Genomic DNA, 22,460 nt, shown 5'->3' with positions numbered 1-22,460 from the left:
GTCTCTCAAGCCCCAGTTCCAGTGAAATGTCTTGTTGTGTTGGTACTACGGTGAAGTCATCCAATGCAGACTGGGTGTTGGCATAATCTCCTCTTGGTGCATAGGCAGGTGCAAGATAAGAAGCATTCCATACCCTCCCAACAGAAAGTCGATCGGTGTAAGGTCCCTTATTCTCTATGATTTTAAGAGGAGCTGTGAATTTATGGTCCCCTTTGCGTAAAATTCCAGGTTTTCGTATTCTAACAGAGGAACCACACTCAAACTTTGGTTCCTTAGCACCCCGCCGGCTTTTCTGTGAAAACCTTAGACTTTGTTTGGTTCTGTTCAACTGTTTTTCTCACATCTTCCTTGTTTGGGGCATCAGGTCGTGCCTTTAACAATCCAGCAATGTTCAGTTTAATATTCATCTGTTTCCCATGCAGTAACTCTGCGGGTGATCTTTGCGTTGTGGCATGTCGTGTAGCCCGGTATGCTTGCAAGAAATCAGTAGTGAAGGGTATCCACAATCGCCCTTCCAGTTTAGCTGTTCGCAAACTCTTTCAAACTTCTGTTAAACCGTTCGATTTCCCCATTGGCTTGACGGTAATATAGGGATGACCTTCTGTGTAAAATGTTCCTCTGTGCTAGAAAAGTTTCAAACTCCAAGAAAGTAAATTGACTACCATTATCTGAAACCAGCTCTGTGGGGTTACCTTCCTTGCTAAAAACTGAAGAGAGGAACTTAATTACTGTAGCAGAAGAGATTTGCAATTATAAATACTACCTCAGGCCACTTACTGAAATAGTCTATTAAAGTGATGGCGTAATGGCAGTCACTTGGAGAAGTATCAAAGGGTCCTACAATGTCAATCGCCACTTTTTCCCATGCAGTTTCAGGAAGACGAACAGGCTGTAATGGAGGGGTGCATGTCACTGCTGTCTTATCATGCATTTGGCAAGAGACACAGGATTTTATGAGTGCTTCAGTTTGAGAGTCCATCCCTGGCCACCAATACAGATCCCGTAGTTGTTGTTTGGTTCGGACAATTCCTTGATGAGTATCGTGTGCCAGGTGTATGAGTTTTGACTGTAATTCTTCTGGCACAAGGAGCCAGTGTGTACCTTGTAGAACATAGCCATCAAGCAAAGAAAGTTCATCCCCAACTCTTAAATAAGGCAGCAAAACTGGGTCAAGGTTTTTAGGGTGACTGGGCCATCTCTTTGTCAGAAATTCCCGTAGTTTTTGTTGAATTGGACACGCTGAACAAGCAGCTTGAAATTGTTCTCTTGTAACTGCAGTGAGAGTGCTTGTAATAAGTGCAACCACTACATCCTCATCCTCCGGTGGACCATCTGGTGAAGGCAAAGGCAGGCGAGAAAGGCAATCAGCCACCATATTTTGGTTTCCAGGCTTATATTCCAGTTCATAATTGAAAGAGAGTACTCTTGCAGACCATCGAGCAATACGGCATCCTACTCTTTCCAGTCCTTTCGTGGTGAGCAACGTCGTCAAAGGGCTGTGGTCTGTGCGCAATTTGAACGTGCGGCCCCCCACATTTTTCAGTAGCCCAGACACAAGCAAGTGCTTCTTTTTTGACTGTAGAATATTTTCTCTCAGCATTACTTAGTGTCCTTGAAGCATATGCAACAGTCCTCTCTGTGTTGTCCTCATGCAGTTGTGTGAGAACAGCCCCAAGTCCATAACCAGAAGCATCAGTAGTTACAATTGTGGGCAATGCAGGACTGAATAGTGCAAGTACTGGACTAAGTACAATCAAGTCTTTCACTGTTTCGAAACTAGCTTGTGCATTCGTTGTCCACACTAAGGTTGAACTTCTCCGCGGTAATTCTTGTAAAGGTTCAATGACAGAAGCATAATTGGGAATGAATTTTATATACCAGGAGGTAAGACCCAAGAAAGAACGTAAGGTTTGCAAATCTGTTGGAGGAGGAGCATTTAAAATTGCCAGGATATGATCTGGATCAGGTTTTAGTCCAGCCTGTGAAATGGTATGCCCCAGAAAGCAGAGTTCAGTTTGTCTAAATTTGCATTTGGACCTATTGAGCTGGAGGCTTGCTGTGCTGATGCAGTTTAGTACAGACTGCAGGTTATTGTCATGCTCCTCAGAAGTATTTCCATACATGATAATATCATCCAGATAGCACTGAACTCCATGTTGATTCTTCAGATTCAGTGACATTTTTTGAAAGGCACTTGGGGCAGATGCGAGACCATATGGAACATGTTTAAAAAGAAATAGTCCCTCATGTGTAATAAATGCTGTGAGGTCTCTGCTATCTTCATGCAACATAACGTTGTGGTATGCGCTCTGCAAATCAAGAGTAGAAAACATCTTTGCTCCACGGAGTTCTGCAACTACTTCTTCTATGTGAGGAAGAGGATGGCTGTCAATCACAATAGGTTTATTTGGCTCCCTTAAGTTCACACAAAGGCGAATGCCTCCACCCTTCTTCTGCATCACTATTATAGGTGAAACCCATTCCGAGGAGTCAATGTCCTTTTGAACACATTTTCTAAGTTCCTCTGAATCAGCTTCCCTGACTGAAAATGGTAAGCGCCGTAACTTCTATCGTACAGGCATCACATTATTCTGCATTTTAACTTTATGCAGAAACCCATAAGCACAGCTGAGTTTCTCCTCAACCTGGTATTGGGTCCCAGCTGAAACTGGTGTGTGTACCACAAGAGTGCTTTGCTGAGGAAGATCAATTCGTCCATTAACTACCCTGAGATTTAAAGCAGCCAATAAATCTCTGCCAAGGATAGGAGTGCCTTTGTGGACAATATAGAACTCTGCAGTTACACAGCCATCACCAAAAGTAACTATTGCTGGCAGGCAGCCATGTACTGGAATATGGTTTTTCAAATAGCATACCAACTGAAGTTTGGGTTCAGTAAGAGGCACATCTTTAAAGTAATGCAAATAGATGGAATCAGGTAGTATAGATACTGCTGAGCCAGTGTCCAACATTAGCTGAATAGAGTGTGATTTGCCTGAGGGTATGGCGGAAACGTTTACAGTGCACTTTATCTGTTCTGGAATATGTGCAGTAGTGATTTTATCCATGCTCAGCACAGTAACATCTGGTATTGTAACTGCATGCACCTGTTAACTGAACTGGCTGCTGCGACATAATTTAGCAAAATGCCCAATCTTTTTGCAGTGATTGTACTGAGCTACTTTTGCCGGATATTCTGTGTAGCTTGCAAGGTATTGTGGGGATCCACAGCGAAAGCATGCTTTTACTGTATTTTGAATTTGCTGATTTGGTGGTTTTTCATTAGTTTTCCTCTTGCAGTTGTGTGTCTGCAGTGGTAGTGAACTTTTCTGCAAAGGAGTCACAGCCTGGACTGTGCCTCCTGTATCCATGCTCATTATTTTGGCTTCAGCTGTAGCTGACTCAATCTGAGTAGCAATGGTTATTGCTTTTTCTAGTGTAAGTTGTGGTTCTAAAAGTAAGCGTTCTCTTACACAAAGCATGCTTGTTTTCTCAATGAGCTGGTCTCAAATCATCTCATCTGCCATATTCCCAAAGTCACAAATTACAATCAGACTCCTCAGGGAAGTAAAATACTGCATTATAGTTTCCTCTGGTTTCTGCTCACACTGGCGAAATCTGTACCGATTAGCTACTACATTGACTTTTGGCACAAAAAAATTCTTTAATGCAGTGAGTGCAGTCTCATATTTATCATCTGCAAGGGGAAAAAAGTGTAAAATATACACTGCCCTTCTGCTCCAAGGCAGTGGATTAGCAGAGCATGCTTTCTTACTTCAGAAATCTCTGTAGCACCGATTGCAAACAAATAAGTCTCAAACGTACGGATCCAGGTAGTAAAAGCAACTGGAGGCTCACCTGAGCTTTGCAGAAAGGGTGCAGGTGGGTTCAGAGGCAGAAGATCCATCCTCGTCACCAAAATGTTGTATCAACCAGGCAAGGTACTAACAAGCTTCAACAGGACTTATTTTTAAAGTGGAAATCTCTTTACCAAGCTGCTGCTGCACCCTCTGTAGCTTTCTCCCAGCCTCTCAACTCCTCCCCCTCCCCCTCCTTCCTGTTTCCTGTCCTTTCAGACTCCCAACAGCCATTGCTCCCAATTCTAATAATTACAAGCAACATCTAAACACCACACAAACCTACAGAAATTAACTCAGCAGGCAGTGAGAGATGAGCGTACACAGCCATTAAGCCTCCTCCTCCAAAACAAAGAGACTAGATGCACAACCATTAAGCTGATCGGAGAGTTTACCTGCTGCCAATTTAACATAAATTCATTAAAAAATTATGTTTAATGGCTATGTGTTTATTTAATTTTGTTTTTCTCTTCTTTTGTAAGAGAGCAGAACCACAAGTCAGAGGTCAAGAGCCAAGCCAAGTCAGGACACTAGGAAGTCAAGCCAGGGGAGCAGGAAGCACAAGGCACACAGTACAGAGCAGGATGGATCCCAGTTCTTCGGACAGCTTCCTGTTCCTGTCTTAAGTAGGGCCAGCAGGCCAATCGGCTGCTTTGGGACTCCACCAATAATACCTCAGAGGCGGAGCTTCAAACTGGGGCTGGGCTTCATGGGAACTGGTCAGCAGTTGTCAGCAGACTGCCAAGTGGAGAGCTGAATTGTGGCTGCTTCTGTGGACCTGGGTTCAAGGCTCATGGGTTGTGACAGGCTAGCTGCGCCTCCCTCCCCTTTGTGGTCTCTCTGTGTGCCCTGACGTATCAAGCCTCCTAACTGGGCATGGAATTATGCAATTCTCCTATTCTTAGACTTAACCCTGGACTACAGTACCCTGTGTATCCACCATTCTTACCCTGCAGGTCTGACTGAGCTCAGGCACCTGCGGTTCTTCCCTTAGGGAGTCTGAGACCACTGGAATACAGCAATCAGATAGCCTTCTTAAAACCAAAGTATTGTTTACATGTCCAGTAGGAAGAAAGCTTTCAGATTAAACGTATTTTTAAATAAAATAATCTACAAGCATATCTATTTTACCTAAAGTCTTACTATCCTCTGATGGTAACCTTGGCAAACCTAATATCTTCAGACACTACCTGTTCAACCCTGTGTCTCTGTATTCCCCCAAACAACTACTGTCTCCTTTTCCTGAGAGGGTATTCCATTTTAAATTCTGGTTACCATTTTGTTCCTTTCTTTTCATGGTGCTTTTCCTGCCATCAAAGCTAATAGTTTTGGCAATGTACCTTAACAATTCAAGTGTTTGCTGAGAGGTGGCTCTCTTGAGCCCCTCTTTTCTTTTCTGCCTATTTTTTGGGACAGTCCCATCCTGAGTTAAACCAATATATTCATACAGCAAACATCCAAATAACCAGACCAACATTCAGTATTCATAAGTAACCCCAAATCCATCACACCTAATGTGGCAGTTGGGCTCTTGGGAATAACGGTAGGGGAATGCATTCAATATTTGCTCTAATTTGAAATATGTTTTGTTTAACCAGTGCTTCCAAACTCACCTTTGGTGAGTTTATATAACAGCCATGTGTCAATTGTTCCAAAGCAGCAATTGTTTTCATTGGCTGCTTGTTGTACCTGAAAACAAAAAAACCAAAAAAACCAAAAAAAAAAAAAAAAAAAAAAGAGTGTGTTCAATGTGGATGTGAAGAAAGGAATACATTTTCTCTCTCTCTCACCCTTCCCTGTTTCCAAATATTTAACGGGGGGACAATAATATGCATGTCCCCAGAAAACAACTGACAATATTTCCTCTGGGAAAGGGGTGTTAAATCACAGGAAGCTCTAGAGCCAGGCGCTTCAGAAGAGAAATGGTACTGTGAAGCACAGCAGACCAACCCCTATCCCCCAGCTGCCTGGTCTATACTACAAAGTTAGGTTAACATAAGCTGCCTTGCATCAGCCTACTTGTGCATGCGTCTACACTTAAATTTGTCTCCCAACAACATAAGTATAAGTAATGTAGTATCACTACCTCCCCGAGTGGCATTGAGCCATGGTTGATGTACGAAGGTCGATGCAATGCTAGTGTAGATACTGTGTTATTTACATCGACCCTAACAGTCTTCCAGCAGCTGTTCCACAATGCCTGACACTGACTGCTCTGGTCACAACTGGCCCGGGGGTCAGAGAGACTAAAAAGCAAGGAAGCCTTCTGAAGCCCTGAGTATTTTTGAAATGTCTTTTCCCGATTGTCCAGCTTGACATAGATACCTAGCAGCTCCCCATTGTTGTGTGCAACTTGCCAACTGACCATGCCAGTTACATGCTCTAGATACACTCCAGCTTGGAGTAGACAGGAGATATTGCATCCCTTAGGTCTGTGGGGAGAATAAGCTGTACAAGAACAGCTATGGACCAGCTGTATAAAAGTGAACATCTACAAATAGACTGCATGGGGGATGCTGGAGGAGTATGACAGGGACCAGCAGCAATGCCGAGTGAAAGCACAGGAACTGCATCAGGCATACCAGAAGCCCAAGGAGGCCAACAATCAATACAGTTCAGAGCTACAGACCTGCCGCTTTTACGAAGAGCTGCATGCCATACTTGGCAGAGACGCCTCTACCACCTAGCAGACCACCATGGATATCTCTAAGGAGCCCAGGTCACAAGCCCCTACCATGAACAGCAAGGATGAAGAGGTGGTAGAGGAGGAACAAAGAGGAGGATGGGGGACATGCGACTGGGAGGCAGGGTGCTGCGGGACTTCAGTTATGCTGCAAGCTGTTTGACACTTCACCACAGTCTAGTCAGGCCCAGCAGTCAAGCCCGATGCATGGGAAGGATCCTCGGGTAACTGTGTAAATATATTCCCCCTTATAGTGATGACGCCCCCAACATAACAGGACATAGCTAGCTATTAGCTTTTCATTAATTTACTCATACAAGAAGAGGTAGCAGTACAAAAAAAGAGGTAGTATTGTTATTTGCTTTTCATTCTGCTATAGAGTTAAGCCATGTGGAGCAGTCTTTTTATGTACATCAGGGATATCCCTTGAATCCTCCTAAGAGATCTCGATGAAATTTTCACGGAGGTAATCCTCTGCAATCCTCTGCCAAAGGTTTCTAGGGATGGCAGCCTTATTTCTTCCTTGCAGTAGGATGTGTTCCCATGCCAGTCAGTGATAACTTCAGCAAGCACCATTGCAGTACACTGGGTGGCAACATATGGGCCCCTCATGGCTTCAGGACATCAGCTGTGCTCTCTCTGCCTTTGTCGCTCTCAGGACCGGACTGAAATATCAACTAAAATCACCACCGCTTGTGGAAAATGGTGTCAGTATTCAGTGCCATTGCACTATACTTGTAGTTTCATGCAACTGAGCAACTCCCTCCTCATTTTCCTCACCCCATGTGAGCCATACTCACCATGGCTGGAGCTGAGAGTGGCGCTGTGCTCAAGCACTTGGAAGTAGAAGACAATAAGCATGCCTTGTTCAAAACTGTAGGGGACCAAGGGAAGGGAATTCTGAATCTTAACTTCTGGTTTCTGTTGTGACTATTGTGACCATTGTGACAGTGTCAGGCCAGATGGCTACAGGAGAGTGATAGAAGGCAGATATATTAGCCCCAGGTTAAGTAGGTCCCTTTTCCCTGGGTAAGGTAACAGGGAAGGTTCCAGAACAATCAGAAACTTTCTGGAAACAATTAAGGCAGACAGGCTGATTAGAACACCTGCAGCCAATCAAGAAGCTTTCAGAATCAATTAAGACAGGAAGGCTAATCAGGGCACCTGGGTTTAAAAAAAAGGGAGCTCACTTCAGTTTGTGGCGTGCATGCGAGGAGCTGGGAGCAAGAAGCACAAGAGGCTGAGAGTGAGGTAGTGTACTACTGGAAGACTGAGAAGTACAAGCATTATCAGACATCAGGAGGAAGGTCCTGTGATGAGAATAAAGATGGTGTTGGGAGGAGGCCATGGAGAAGTAGCCCAGGGAGTTGCAGCTGTTACAGGAGCCACTGTAGACAGCTGTAACCCACAGGGCCCTGGGCTGGAACCCGGAGTAGACGGCGGGCCTGGGTTCCCCCCATTCCCTCAACTCCCTACTTGATACTGGAGGAGTTGAACTGGACTGTGGGTTTCACCAGAGGGGAAGGTCTCTGGCCTGTTCCCCAATCCACTAGGTGGATCAGCAGAGACTGCAGGGATTGTTCTTCCTCCTTTCCCCATGCTGGCCAGTGATGAGGCTAACTGAGTGAACGGCAGATTTGAGCCATGAAAGTGGCCAAACTGAGGGCTGCCGTGAACCTCTGAGGCAAGCAAATCCGCCAATAAGCACAGGACCCACCAAGGCAGAGGAGGAACTTTGTCACACTATACTGACTATACCTCGGTGTTTTATCTGCAGCTCCTGCCGTTTCAGCTTTGAGTGGTTCCCCCTCCACACTCACAGAATGCCTGAACCAGATAAGGAGGAGGAATAAGAGCACTAGGGATGACATGTTCAATGAGCTCCTGCAAGCTAATGCTGTATCAGACCATGAGCATCACCTGGAGGGTGAACACTGCAGATAGCCTGGAGAAGGGAAGAGCAGACAGGAAAAAGGTCCAGGATTTCCAGCAGAAAGAGGAGAGGGAGATGCACCAGGACGTAATGGGGCTTCTCTAGCAGCAAACAGAGATGCTGCAGACTCCTGGGAACATATAAGTTCAACAGTCCCAGGCTCACCTCTCTTTGCAGTCCATGGAGAACTCCATTACAGCACTTCACTACAACCACCCTCAGCATTCCACATGGCATGAGAGGCCACATCCCTACCCCTAACACTCCACTCAGGGGGAACATTAAGGACAACCACAGCTTCACATACACTGACCTGTGAAAACCACAGATGTTGTATATGTAGGTAAAATGGAAATGAATGCTTTTCGCCCTTATTAAGTTCTGATCAAATACATTGAAAATATCTTAATAGCTTTTAAATTACACAGATTTTTCTTTGCACTGCTTTTGTTACTGATTATAATATTATTTAAAAAATAATTAATCTATTAATTCACAACATATGCTGCAGAGTGCCTAGTTCTGAAAGCACTCACTCACTCGGTACTGCAGACTGTGACACAACTCATAGGATCAGTGACAAACACAATGCAATAATCAAATGTACAGCAAGCACCACAAAATTAATATGTACATTGATAGTGTTATATTCACAGATGTACACCAAGCACCACACAATTCCAAACAGGCCCCAAAGCAGCATAACCAGATAGAGCACAGTACACCACAATGCATTACTGTGGGTCACTGTTAAAATGCTCTTCCAAAGCCTCCCTGAATTGTATAGCTCTATGCTGAGCTCATCTAATTGCCCTTGTGACTGGCTCGTCCCCCATCCTGGCAGCAACTTTTCCCTTCTGTTTCACAAATATGATGCAGGACACAATAGGCAGGTATAACCACTGAGATTTTTCTTCACGGAGATCCAACCTTGTGAGTAAACAACGCCAGCATCCCTTCAGGTTTCAGAGTAGCAGCCGTGTTAGTCTGTATTCGCAAAAAGAAAAGGAGTACTTGTGGCACCTTAGAGACTAACCAATTTATTTGAGCATAAGCTTTCCTGAGCTACAGCTCACTTCATCAGATGCATAAAGTGGAAAGTACAGTGAGGAGATTTTATATATACACACAGACCTCACTGTACTTTCCACTTTATGCATCCGATGAAATGAGCTGTAGCTCACGAAAGCTTATGCTCAAATAAATTGGTTAGTCTCTAAGGTGCCACAAATACTCCTTTTCTTTTAGCATCCCTTCAGTGTACCAAAAGGGCATTCAACTGTCATTCTGCATCTGCTGATCTGTAGTTGAATCTTTCCTTGGTGCTGCCGAGGTGGTCAGTGTATGACGTCATGAGCCAAGGAAGCAAGGAGTAGCTCAGTCCCACAGGATCCCAACTGGCATTTCAACATTCCTAATGGTAATCCACTAGCTGGGAAAGAAAGTCCCTGCTTGTAGCTTTCTGAACAGTCCTGTGTTCTTAAAAATACAAACATCATGCACCTTCCCTGACCAGCCAACACTAATGTTAGTGAAGCATCTCTGGCGATTCACCAGTATTTGCATAACTATAGGAAAGCAGCCCTTTCTGTTGATGTACTCTGTGGCAAGGTGGTCTGGTGACAAAATTGGGATACAACTGCCATCCATTGCTTCATTGCAGTTCAGGAACTCCACTGCTGCAATCCATCCACTATGTCCTGCACATTGCGTAGGGTCACAGTCCTGTGTAGCAGGAGACGAGTTATAACCCTGCATGACAACACCCCCACACAGTGATTTCCCAACTCCAAAATGATTGCCCGCTCATTGGTAGCAATCCAGCATCGCAACTTTCCACAACACGATTGCCACTGTCAGTGCAGCTCTCATTTTGGTGTACCTGTGCTGGAGAGCTGAGGCAAGCTTGGAGCACAGATCCAGGAATGTGGCCTTGAGCATCCGAAAGTTCTGCAGTCACTGCTCACCACCCCAAGTCTGCATTAAGATGTGATCCCACTAATGAGTGCTCATTTCTCAGGCCCAGAAATGGTGCTCCACCATCTGCAGCTGATCTACAAACCCCACCGGTAACCTTGAATTGATTCTCACTATGTCACACAGCAATCTGTCCACACTGATTCGATTTTTCTTAAGGCTCTGCAAATAGAGGATCGTGCATCCTGTGTTTGCAACGCTTATGACAATAGCTCAGAGCTGTGCAAGCTCAATGCTTCAGGTCAGAAATGACAGACAGCAAGGAGGGCCATGCAGTTTTGTGGAAGTTTTTAAAAAGGCGTGAATATTATGGGATATAGATGACATTATGGGATGGAGATAGTTGCACACTGAGAAGTTGACCCCTTGTTCCCAACCACTCCTGAGCAACTTGATTCTTCCTCACCATGCATTGCCAAACCTTCCCAAAACACAGCGCTGGACAGTGGCAGCTTGCACAAGGAGATACCTACCCATGGTGCACCCACTGTGCATCAATACAAACTCTCCTGATGAGTACGCACAGCACCAACACAAGAAGCCAACTATGCATGTGCACAAGCAATATGCTAACTGTGGCGGCTTTATGTTGATGTAATTTGCATCGACCAAACTTTGTAGCGTAGATATGGCCTGTCCCTAAACTGCAGTTTTTGCTCCTGTGCACATACAGTTTTGCACAAGCCTTGTTGCTGCCAATGGGAGATTAGTTGCTCAGCCTTCTTTAGCAGTGGCACACAGAAATGTTTAATTTTACATATCTGGCACTGACACTATACACCAGGGGTAGGCAACCTATGGCATGCATGCATGCCAAAGGCGGCATGAGAGCTGATTTTCAGTGGCACTCACACTGCCCGGGTCCTGGCCACTGGTCCGGGGGGCTCTGCATTTTAATTTAATTTTAAATGAAGCTTCTTAAACATTTTAAAAAACTTATTTACTTTACATACAACAATAGTTTAGTTATATATTAAAGACTTATAGAAAGAGACCTTCTAAAAATGTTAAAACGTGTTACTGGCATGCAAAACCTTAAATCAGAGTGAATAAATGAAGACTCGGCATACCACTTCTGAAAGGTTGCCGACCCCTGCTATACACCATTAGTCAAGCCTTTAAAATTACATAAATGCTGAGTAAGTGGAGATCCCTGTTTTTTGACCATTATGTTACTGATTTCTGGAAATCTGTAAGTGTTGGGATAAGGCGGACTGGAAATGTAACACTGTCAAAGATAAAATAAAAATATGCCACATTGTTACACAATAAAGTTCAATTCACTTTAAAATAAATTACAATCAAAATTATGTTGTATAATGTTAAGATTAATAAATAAAAGAAATGCAAAACTAACAATATGATTATGCTTTGTAGGTCAGACTCCTCATGTGAGTAATTTCACACAGGAACACATTTACAGGATCAGGGGAAGTTTGTAAAAAGATAAAATAGATCATTAGCCTCTCTTTCCATTCCCTTTGAGGGAAGGAAAAAAAGAAAGCAAAAACCGAGCAGGTAACCATCAAGAAAAGTCACTATTCATTGCTATTATGTACCAAGAGTAATAGTTTTCCCCCCCAACAACTTTCTTACCTCAGTTATGTTTTGTAAAATCCAGGACAGCCTCAAAGAGACATGTTGTGTTGTGAAAGTCAATGAACTAGCAGTCAAATATCGATCACTCCGAGTCAAAAAGTAAAGAATTGTAGAGATAATGTGGATTGCCTATTCCAAAAGAACAGAAGTTCTTAGTTGCCTTACTTGTATTTTACACATATGTATTGAAACACAGAGGTTAAATGAATTGCTCAGTGTCAGAAGGGAAATCTCTGACAAATCAAGGAATTTTACATCTTATTATGAAGGTGCCAGTAGTAGCTTTACAGGTAAGGTTGACTTCAATTTTTCCACATAAAGTGGGGACCAATCTTCTTTGTTTTTAAGAACACACATGCTCCAAATTTACAACACATTCTGGAACATATTTACAACAACAAATTGGAATAAAAAATGAATATTCTAAGTACAAAAATCTCAAAAAACATACTGACAAAATTAAATTCAGAACCAAAAAAATCATTTGCTAGCAATGTTAACATGTGACATATTAATATAACAAGGAGATTCAAAGTTATACACATTTATTAGCTGTCAGGGTTCCCTCCCCACTCTGAACGCCAGGGTACAGACATAGGGACCTGCATGAAAGACCTCCGAAACTTATTTCTACCAGCTTAGGTTAAAAACTCCAGCTTAGCACAGGGAAAATTCACAAGCAAAACAAAAGAAACTAATCCGCCTTGCCTGGCTTACCTATACTGGTTACAATATTGGAGACTTGGATTAGGATGGGTTGGAGAAGATGGATTTCTGTCTGGCCCCTTTCAGTCCCAAGAGAGAAAAAAACAAACAAAAACAAAAAAAAACAAACACACAAACACACACCACAAAAAACCCCTCCCCCCAAGATTTGAAAGTATCTTCTTTCCCCATTGGTCCTGTTGATCAGATGCTAACCCGGTTATCTGAGCTTCTTAACCCCTTACAGGTAAGGAGGAATTCTAGGCTACCCTTCACTGTATGTTTAGGACACTAGCTTTATAGGTGGATATAGAATGTCAGTGTTTAATTTCTTCGCTTTCGTGTTCTGTCATTTTGTATGCTAACCGTATTATTTTTTGTTTAAAGTTGTAAACTACATATCATGTCATTTATTGAAATTATGCATTAGGGCACTTGCAATATTTATCACACCTAATTTGGGTAAATGAAAACAAAAGCAGTATCTAAGCAGCATACTCAATGAGCAGCCTTACCTTCAATATGACACCCCTGTTCCAGGAATTTACAAGTTCAGCAGCTCTTTGGTCTTTCCAGCTTATAAAATTATGAAATGGTTTTCCTGTCTTCCTGAAAACCAGTAAGAAAATAGGATTTGAACATTTCAATTTGAAGCTATGGCAAGTATATTGCTGAAAAAGATTATATTGAAGTGTTTGAAGAAAGAGAATGTCTGTTAGCAATAATTCCTAAAACAACTGCATAAAATTCTGGTGGGTTTGAGAAATTAACAGGCATTTATACACCATCGTGCGGAGTGAAGTTCTTAGCCAGAACTGTAACTTTGGAAAATAAAAAAAAAAAAAAGAAAAAAACACTTTTGTAAAGCATAATCAAGAACAAATCAAAAGTTAAGCAGCCATAAAACTGTTCTGAATTGCTATAAAATGTATCTGTACGAACAGCAGGATGTGGCTGATGCTGACTGCTCTGAGGCAGGAGCTGGAGAGTCTGGCAATTTGAATATTGAACTAAATGACAGTCAACACTGTAATGTAGTTGTGAAGAAAGCTAATATCACTCTGGGGTGTATTAACAGGAGTGTCATATGTAAGACATGGGAGATAACTGTCCCGTTCTACTCATTACTGATGAGCCATCAGTTGGAATACTGTGTCCAGTTCTGGGAGCCATACTTTAGGAAAGATGTGGACAAAATGGAGAGATTCCAGAGGAGAGCAACAAAAATCATAAAAGTTTTAGAAAACTTGACCTATGAGGAAAGATTAAAAACCTGGACATGTTTAGTCTTAAGAGAAGAAGACTGAGGGGGGCCTGACAACAATCTTCAAATAAGTGAAGGGCTATTATAAAGAGGACTGTGATCAATTGTTCTCCACGTCCCTGAAGTAGGACAAGTAGTAATGGGCTTAACCTGAAAGAAGGGTGATTTAGGATTAGATATTAGGAAAAACTTTCTAACTATAAGGACAGCTAAACTCTGGAATAGGCTTCCAAGTGAGGTTGTGGAATCTCCATCATTGGAGGTTTTTTCAGAACAAGCTGGGCAAACACTTGGCAGGGATGGTCTATGTTTACTTGGTCCTGCCTCAGCACAGGAGGCTGAGCTTGATGACTTTGAGGCCCTTTCCGGCCCTACATTTTGATGATTCTATGATTTCTGTAGTTTCTCCCCCTGCCTACCATATACGCTAACTGTACTTGAAAGCCATGTTGGAGATTTGACATGTACAAATCTGTCAAATGCCAGTCAACTCTGAGTACCATGGGTCCAAAAAGTGAGAAAATGGGAACAAAGAGTGAAGAGAAGGACAGACCAGACGCAATAAAAACAGATGAGTAACAAACTGCTCTAGCTCAAAATAAAAATCCACAGCATCTGATCATGATGCTGTCCCATAATAATGAACAAAGTAAGCTGATTGAGTAACATTTAAAACTTCTCCCTCACAGATTTAAGAAAATACAAGACTGTATTGGATTTACACCTTCTTCCAAAGGCGTCCGATTATAAAAATCAGGTTCAACATATTATCTGTATTATCATAGTGCCTAGAAGCCCCAGGACCAGGATCCCATTGTTAAGTGCTGTGCAAACATAGAATAATAATTAAAAAAAAGAGATAGTCCTTGCCCCAAAGAGTTTACAATCCAAGATCTTGTCTACACTTAAAATGCTGCAGCTGTGCCACTGCAGAGCTTCAGTGATAATGTTATCCATACCAAAGGGAAGGGTTTTCCTGTAGGCATAGATAATCCACCTCCCCAAGAGGCAGTAGCTAGGTCAATGGGGTTAGAGCCGAGTGATGTAGTTAAACAGGAGTGTGGATTTTCCAGACCCAAGTGACATAGTTATACCAACCTAATTTCCTAGTGTAGACTAGACCTAAGTATGAGACAAGACAACAGATATAGATGGACAGATGGGGGAATACAAGGAAACAATGAAATACAGGATTCCAGAAAGCAAAATAAGAGCATGTATGTGACTCAGATTCTTTGGTCAAAATTCAAATCATCAATCAAGTTGCACCCAGCACAGAGCACTTTAAATCAAATACATTTAAATCATCTGATTTTTTAAAATTAATTGATTAAAATCAGATTATGGCTTTACCAAACTAATTTTAAATATTTTGTTATAGCAACTTTAGATTATTTTTAACTAACTAAATTATGAACGCTGATTTTTTTAAAAGCATCTACTGGTAGGGTCTTTTATTTGCAGTTTACAAGACTGCTACAAGCAAAAAACCAGAATACTGAGAACTAATGTTCTGATTCTTGCAAACACTTAAACAGTATGTAATTTTACTAACCTGAATAGTTCTACAGTAAAAGCTGTGCTATCTGGCCCTGTACCAACCAGAAGGCTCTATAAACCGGCATGTCTAATCTTCATGGAAAGTTCCGGTTTATAGTCGAGTTGGCATGGGGCCAGCAGGTTCCCTACCTGGCTCCATGTGGCTCTCTGGAAGTGGCGACATGTCCTTGCTGCTCCTAGGCGGAGGAACATCCACAAGGGGTTCAGCGTGTGGGAGGAAGTGCAGGTCTGGAGGTTGAGGTGCAAGAGGGGGTGCGAGTTTGGGAGGGAGTTTGGGAGCAGGAGGGGACTCGGGGTAGAGGGTTGGGGTGCAGGAGGGATACTGGATCCGGGGGCATTCACCTCGGGTGAATTGTCCCTGCTATTCCACAAGTGGCGACCTGTCCCTGCTGTTCCTAGGAGGAGGCATGTCTAGGCAGCTCTGCGCACTGCCTCTGCCCACAGATGCCGTCCCCACAACTCCCATTGGCCACAGACCCCAGGCTCGGGGAAGGGGCAGTGCACAGAGCCTCCTGCCACGCCTCCACCTAGGAACAGCAAGGACAGATCACTGTTTGCAGGGAGCCGCCTGAGGTGAGTGCCTCTGGATCCAGCACCCCAAAACCCCTCCCACACCCCAACCCCCCTCCTGCACCCAAACTCCCTCCCAGAGCCTGTACCCCTGCATCCCCTCCCACACCCCAACGCCCAGCCCTGCACCCAAACTCCCTCACTCTCAGTTAACTGGAATTTTTCACTTACCAGCACCCCCCATTCCCCCAACATGCTGGATAAAAAAAGCTTTTACTGTATTAACTTTAAAGGGACTACTCATGTTTCAAGTTAAGCATGTGCACAAGTGTTTGTAGCATCAGGGGCTAAAAAATTGTAGCTTTTATTAAATATTTTCTCTTAAGTGGTATAAAATGTTTGTCACTTCAAAACAAATTTGCTTCAGTACTAATAAAAAGTTATTACTGCTTTCAATACTTTAACACTGTGTGACACTCATTACCTCAAAGTAGCACCCTGGAACCCCCATATTCACCACTGTAATAGGATTATATGTTTTGTACAATGTGTGCCTTGTAAGGTATCATTTGAAGAGTCTTGACCTGTTGAACATTAATATCCTGTTGGATTGTATACATTATCACTGTATGTGAAGTTATGAAATATTGTAATATGTGTTACTGAAATATTGTGTGTGGTTGGGAGATGCCCACACCCAGCCTTTCAGACATGTGCTGATGGCCCATTAAAAGGGAATCCACTTTCCCAGTGGCCATCCCAGAAACTTCTCAGAGAGAGCATGTAGACAATGGAGATTGCCTGACCAACAGGGGATGCCTACACACAACAGCACATCACAGCAGGGAACTTTTAAGCAGCTAGGAGAAGGTATAAAAAAAGAAACAATGACATCATCCCTTGGCTTCTCTCCCTGCCCAACTCTACACCTGGAAGAATATCTGAAGGACGAAAGACTTTCAACTAGAAGGAGTTAGATCCCAGGCTGAAATGGGGTCCAGCCTGTGTATTGAGGAACTGTAAACCTGCTTGTAACATCTGTCAGGGTGAGCAAAACTGTTCAGTTCAACTCTTTCCTAGATTAAAAGTTTAGGAGTTAGAATGCGTATTTACTTTTTATTTTCTTAAAGAAGGTTTATAGAGCCTTCTGGTTGGTACAGGGCCATTTAGCATTTATGCCTACCATTTATCACTTAAAATCTATCTTTCTGTAGTTGTTAAACTTATTTTAATGTTTTATTCTTCCAATGAGTTTGTCTAAAGTGCTTGGGAAATCTACTCAGGTTACAAAGGCTAGTGCATTTCCACTTTCCTATGAAGAAGTCAGGCTGCTGACCAATACAAAATGGTACAGATCTAGGCTGCAAGACTGTGGAACTGGAGGGAATTTGCTGGAGCCTCTGTACTGATGGTTCATGAGAGGCTAAGAGATCGTTCATGTAACTCAATTGGGTGCATCCCTGCCTTTGAATGGCTGTATATGTGCAGTACCTGCCAGAGGTTTGTAGCTTCACATCAGTATCACAGTGAGAGGCATCCCAAGTTGGTGGGTTTGGAGAGCTCAGAAATCCCCCAGTCCAGGCTCACCGCAGGGACCCTGTCACACACTGTTATTGTGAACTTTTTAATACAAAGCTAACAATGTTCAAAAATAGGGGCCCGAAGTTAGGGTCATAAGCCTACATTTAGACATCTACAGGTGATATTTTCAAAAGCACCTAAGTAACTTAGGAACATATGTCTTATTGGCTTCAAACTGCATATTATGGTGGAGAACAGCCTGGTCAAAGTATTTCCACTTTTGGACTTGTGGAAGTTCAATATATCAGAAGATTTATAATATAACAATAATATAATATAATATAACAATCAGATTTTGGTTGTAAATACAGTACGAGCTATTTGCTTATCAACTTTGTGTTTCAGTTTGTGTTGTTCTCACAGTAAGGATGTTAATGAGGCTCTGGATTTGTCCGTTTCAACACAGATGAGCATTTTAAGTTAAACATCTTAGTATGTAAAATCTGAAATTCTACTAACAATTAGGAAACTAATTAAAGAAACAAGTACTAAACATCCAGTTCAGTAACTTAAGACTATGGGAAGAGAGTAAAAACTAGCAATATCTAAATAAAAATGTTGTGATTTTTTTAATTTAAAAATTGGTTTTTATCCACCTTAATTGCACTCACGTTATAGCAAACCTCCAATATCTGGCCTTCAGCCTGGAGAAACTGAAGTGAGTTTTATCATCAGGAAAACAAAACCAGGAAATAAGCGTAATTATTTTTTCCATTTTCCTGATGTGAGCAATGTAACAAAGAAAAATAAGAGTCTTTAAACACATAAAAATTTGGGAGCATAATGTCATAAAAATCTTATTCCAGGCGCAACTTAGTGATAAAAAGTGTTATTTGATTCATAAAAATCTACAGAATCATCATTTCAATGTTGTCACCCTTTGGGCCATGGCAGTGGGATTCACTGCCTCCCCTCCCCAGTTCCCAACTCCAGATCCTCCGGTTGATGGAAATTTTGATAATAAATAATATTGCTGGAAATGGATTGAGCTGTGTATCATTCAAAAGCCCTTTCTCCCACAAACACAATGATACTAAATATGATAAACCTAAAGCAATTATGTAGATGTATATTTAAGAAAATGTTTAAAAATCACCATTTTTTAAATTATACTTTGAACACAGGCATGTCAAACATGCAGCCCTTACAAAGTTAAATTGTGACTCTTGATTGATAGTACTGTGTTATCAACTAATGCTCAGAACATGATACCTGATTAATTTTTGTAACGTTACATAATACCACAAATGGTCCTTACTTGACCTAGATAGTCAAGTAAGCACAGTAAAATGTGTATGAGAGACATGACTTCTTCTCTGGACCTGCCACTTAGTAGCTGTTATCCACATATGGGAACGTATGAATTCTCTTCTTCCTGAGGTAGACCGTCACCATGACCATACATTTGATAAAAACCCAGGGGGGAAGAAGACAGACTGAAAGGAAGGACCATATACTGAAAATGATGGTTCGCCATGATGAGAAGTTGTCTGTGGATCGGGAGAATTGCCACATCTGGAGCAGAGATCCCCATCATTCAGTGCTTCCCTGCTTTTCTGGTCCCAGAGTTCTGTGCAGTTCTTGCCTTGGAATCTCTGTTCTCTATTCTGTATGCTAATGGAGATGCCTCCTTGTCCCATCTTTGATGCAAATGAGGCTAGGGGAGTTTCCTTAATCCTGTCATCCTTATCCCAGGGATTTAGGTGTGTCTCTTCCTGTCATAGAATATCAGGGTTGGAAGGCACCTCAGGAGGTCATCTAGTCCAACTCCCTGCTCAAAGCAGGACCAATCCCCAATTTTTGCCCCAGATTCCTAAATGGCCCCCTCAAGGATTGAACTCACAACCCAGGCCAATGCTTAAACCACTGAGCTATCCCTCCCCCCTTGGAAAATACAAGTCGGGAGGGCTTGTCAGTGCCTACCCCGACGTTGAGGCAGGAAGAGGCCAGAGAAGTTCTCAACTTATTATGACCACCCTCACGTAGGTCACTGCTTCATGCTCACCCTGCAATACTGGTCCCAGACTCTCCCAGTACACACGGGGAGAGTGTAGAAGTTTGTTCTCTCTTCTCTGCCCCCTCACAGGTCCCAAACATGAGCCATGACATCCCACTGTTGCACCAGCACTCTGCTGTTCATAGATTTCTGGAGTCTGATGCTGTCCAGGGTCTATGCTGAACCTGTGATTCCTCTGAACCTCTGGAGGTGCTTGCCAGCTGGAGCCCAGGAAGTAAAATTGCTGTGCCACATGAATGGATTCTATGGCAATAGAAGCAACCCCCTTTACCTAACTGCAGTGTCACTATCAGTTCTACGCTGTCGGCAACTCCTCGGGTTGCCCTTGGGAAAGCGTTGCCAATTGCATGCAGAGTGCCACTGGGGAGTCACCCAAGTTTTTTTATGAAACTAAGACCACACCAGACTCCGTCCCATTCTTCTGTAAGCCACTGTGGTCTCGAGAGGTTCGTACATCATCAAACACAACCAATGACAGCCTACCAGGTGGCAGAAGGTGCAGGATAGTCCTGGTTTTCTCCGCTCTTTGGGGAGCAACCATGCCCCCCCCATGTGTCATCACAGTCATCGAAACCTAGACACCTCTGTTACCCGGAGATGAACTGCAGCGGTCTCTGATCACATCAGCAGGCAAGAATATCACACGGGTCCTTGTAAACTGGGAACCGCTGAACTGAACTGGACATTAGCTGGACATGACTTGATTCAGCAAGGTCCCCCAGGCTGGGTAGTTCCATTAAAGGGCACACCTTGTGACAAGCTCACGCCAACAATTTGGTTTAAATTCTATTGGCACATTTCCCTTTTAGAGCGATTCCATGAGCTCGGATTGTAAGAATGGAATTGGGCCAACAACAACAACAACCAGTTTTAAATTTTGACCCTCTGATCACAAACCTTGCTCCCCTCCGACGATTAAGAGCACCAGTTTCAGGAACCCATGTGTTGAAATTGGATCAACAAGAACATTTGGTTCTTCAACCTCAGACTTCCCTGAAGGAGGTTCAAATCCACTTAGAAGGCATGAATATCTCTCACATAGCACCTGTATGCACTCCCTTGATTGGAACTAGCCATAAGAGTTGGGATGAATGGGTAAGAATGTGGTAAGGGGCTGACCATGTAAATAGAGTAAAAATGGAATTAAGTGATTGGATTGCACCTGTAGGAACAGGAATCACTTTAGTTGATGCCGCAAACATAGAAGTTCTGGTTAATAAACTATCATATGCCACTGAAAATATAGGAAAGATGGGAACCCCATCAACAGTATCTTTGAAACAGTTAAGTGAGGAACAGCAGTTAATAAGTAAGGTATTTCCTGGGTGAGAAAGACTCATAGAAAAAGATTAAGAGTTAAGGATGTCTGGTGTACAGTCCCTCCAGAATAATGCTGAAGTGAGCTGTAGCTCACGAAAGCTTATGCTCAAATAAATTTGTTAGTCTCCAAGGTGCCACAAGTACTCCTTTTCTTTTTTCATTGATCTAAGCGTGTGAGCTCAGGCTCTCACCCAGAACATAATCATGGGAATGATTAGGCAAGCCATAGCAGGACAAAGTCCCATTGAGGCAATCAACTTGATTCGGCTCCATGTTACGAAGGAAGAATTAGTCCTCCGGCCCCGGTGGAGACTAGTTAATGCTTCATACAATCACCACCAGCAAAGCTTGCAGTTATTCCTGATAACAGTGGTAGGCAAAGAAATTAGAGTAATCCACCCAGTAGTCCCACTGGAATTACAGATTAATGATAACTCAGTAATGTATTCCAGAGATCCTAACACTTGGGCCTGGCAGAAAGATAATGTGTGGAACACAGTAAATGTAAAGGGGTGTAGGAGAAAAGAAGGTTTGGGCTATATCCGTGAAGACCAAGCATTGGAGGAACATGAAGAATGCTTCTTCCCACAACCTGGGAGTAAGTCTCACTGTTCCTTCGATGTTATCCAGGAAAAGGGGTCTGTTTTTATCTATTTGATAAAGCGTGTGTGTGTAAGAACGAGAGGTAATATTGTATTGATTAATGGACACTGGATTTAACCCATGGTGCCTTACTTTAATCGCTGTTTCTGTAATGTAACCACTATTGTTAGTTGTGATATTAAGTTTTCTGTGCCTATCTGGACCGTACAACATTTGAAAGCCTATCCTGAGCTCTACAAGGAGGTTTTCCCTCATTTCACTGGGAATGGGTCTCACTGCCATTAAGCGACTATTAACTCATCCCACCTTAGAAACTGAGCTGCAGAAGCTCCGAACTTTGGGGGAGAATGGAAAACTCGAGATTCAACACCACAACCAGGAGATCTCTAGGTTAGCAGTTACAGTCAAAAAACACAGGTCACCAGTCCTGGTGGGAGACTTTGCTTGCGTGGGGCCCCAGTGCAACAGGTCTTTTAAATATCATGCTTCACCCCATTGTGGTGATCATCGGTTTCCAAATTATACTAGCAGTTGGTCTGGTTCTACTGGTTTGCTGGATCCAGCGACTGATGTGGCGGCTGCAATGGATTGAAGATCAGACCTGGTATCACCGAGTAAGGAAGTGATAGGGATACTTGCTCAACACAAGCACCACATCAAGGGAGGACTTGTTACCTAGCAGCTCTGTGTTCTTGGGGAACCAGGGTGCAGTACCCAGCCTGTCTGACTCACAAAAGACCTTTCCCCCACCCCCCGACCTCTGCTTGAACCAAAACCAATCAGAAGATTTACAAAAAGCAATGAAAAGACAGGGAGAGACACACCTAAACCCCTGGGATAAAGATGACAGG

The 22,460-nt window shown here is 42.9% G+C and overlaps 1 protein-coding gene across 1 annotated transcript in view; it reads right to left on the bottom strand.

Moving 5' to 3' along the window:
• Positions 1-22,460, bottom strand: part of GK5 (glycerol kinase 5) — a 71,346-nt gene that overhangs the window by 44,587 nt on the left and 4,299 nt on the right. The window contains exons 4-6 of the mRNA XM_077826888.1: positions 13,270-13,363; positions 12,047-12,178; positions 5,471-5,546 (exon numbers count right to left, since the gene is read on the bottom strand). Coding sequence (XP_077683014.1) covers positions 5,471-5,546; positions 12,047-12,178; positions 13,270-13,363 — 302 coding nt within the window. The remainder of the gene's footprint in view (positions 1-5,470; positions 5,547-12,046; positions 12,179-13,269; positions 13,364-22,460) is intronic.

The sequence above is a fragment of the Eretmochelys imbricata genome, chromosome 9 (assembly GCF_965152235.1).
Source record: "Eretmochelys imbricata isolate rEreImb1 chromosome 9, rEreImb1.hap1, whole genome shotgun sequence".
Classification (NCBI taxonomy): domain Eukaryota; kingdom Metazoa; phylum Chordata; order Testudines; family Cheloniidae; genus Eretmochelys; species Eretmochelys imbricata.
This window is presented reverse-complemented; position numbering and strand designations above follow the sequence as displayed.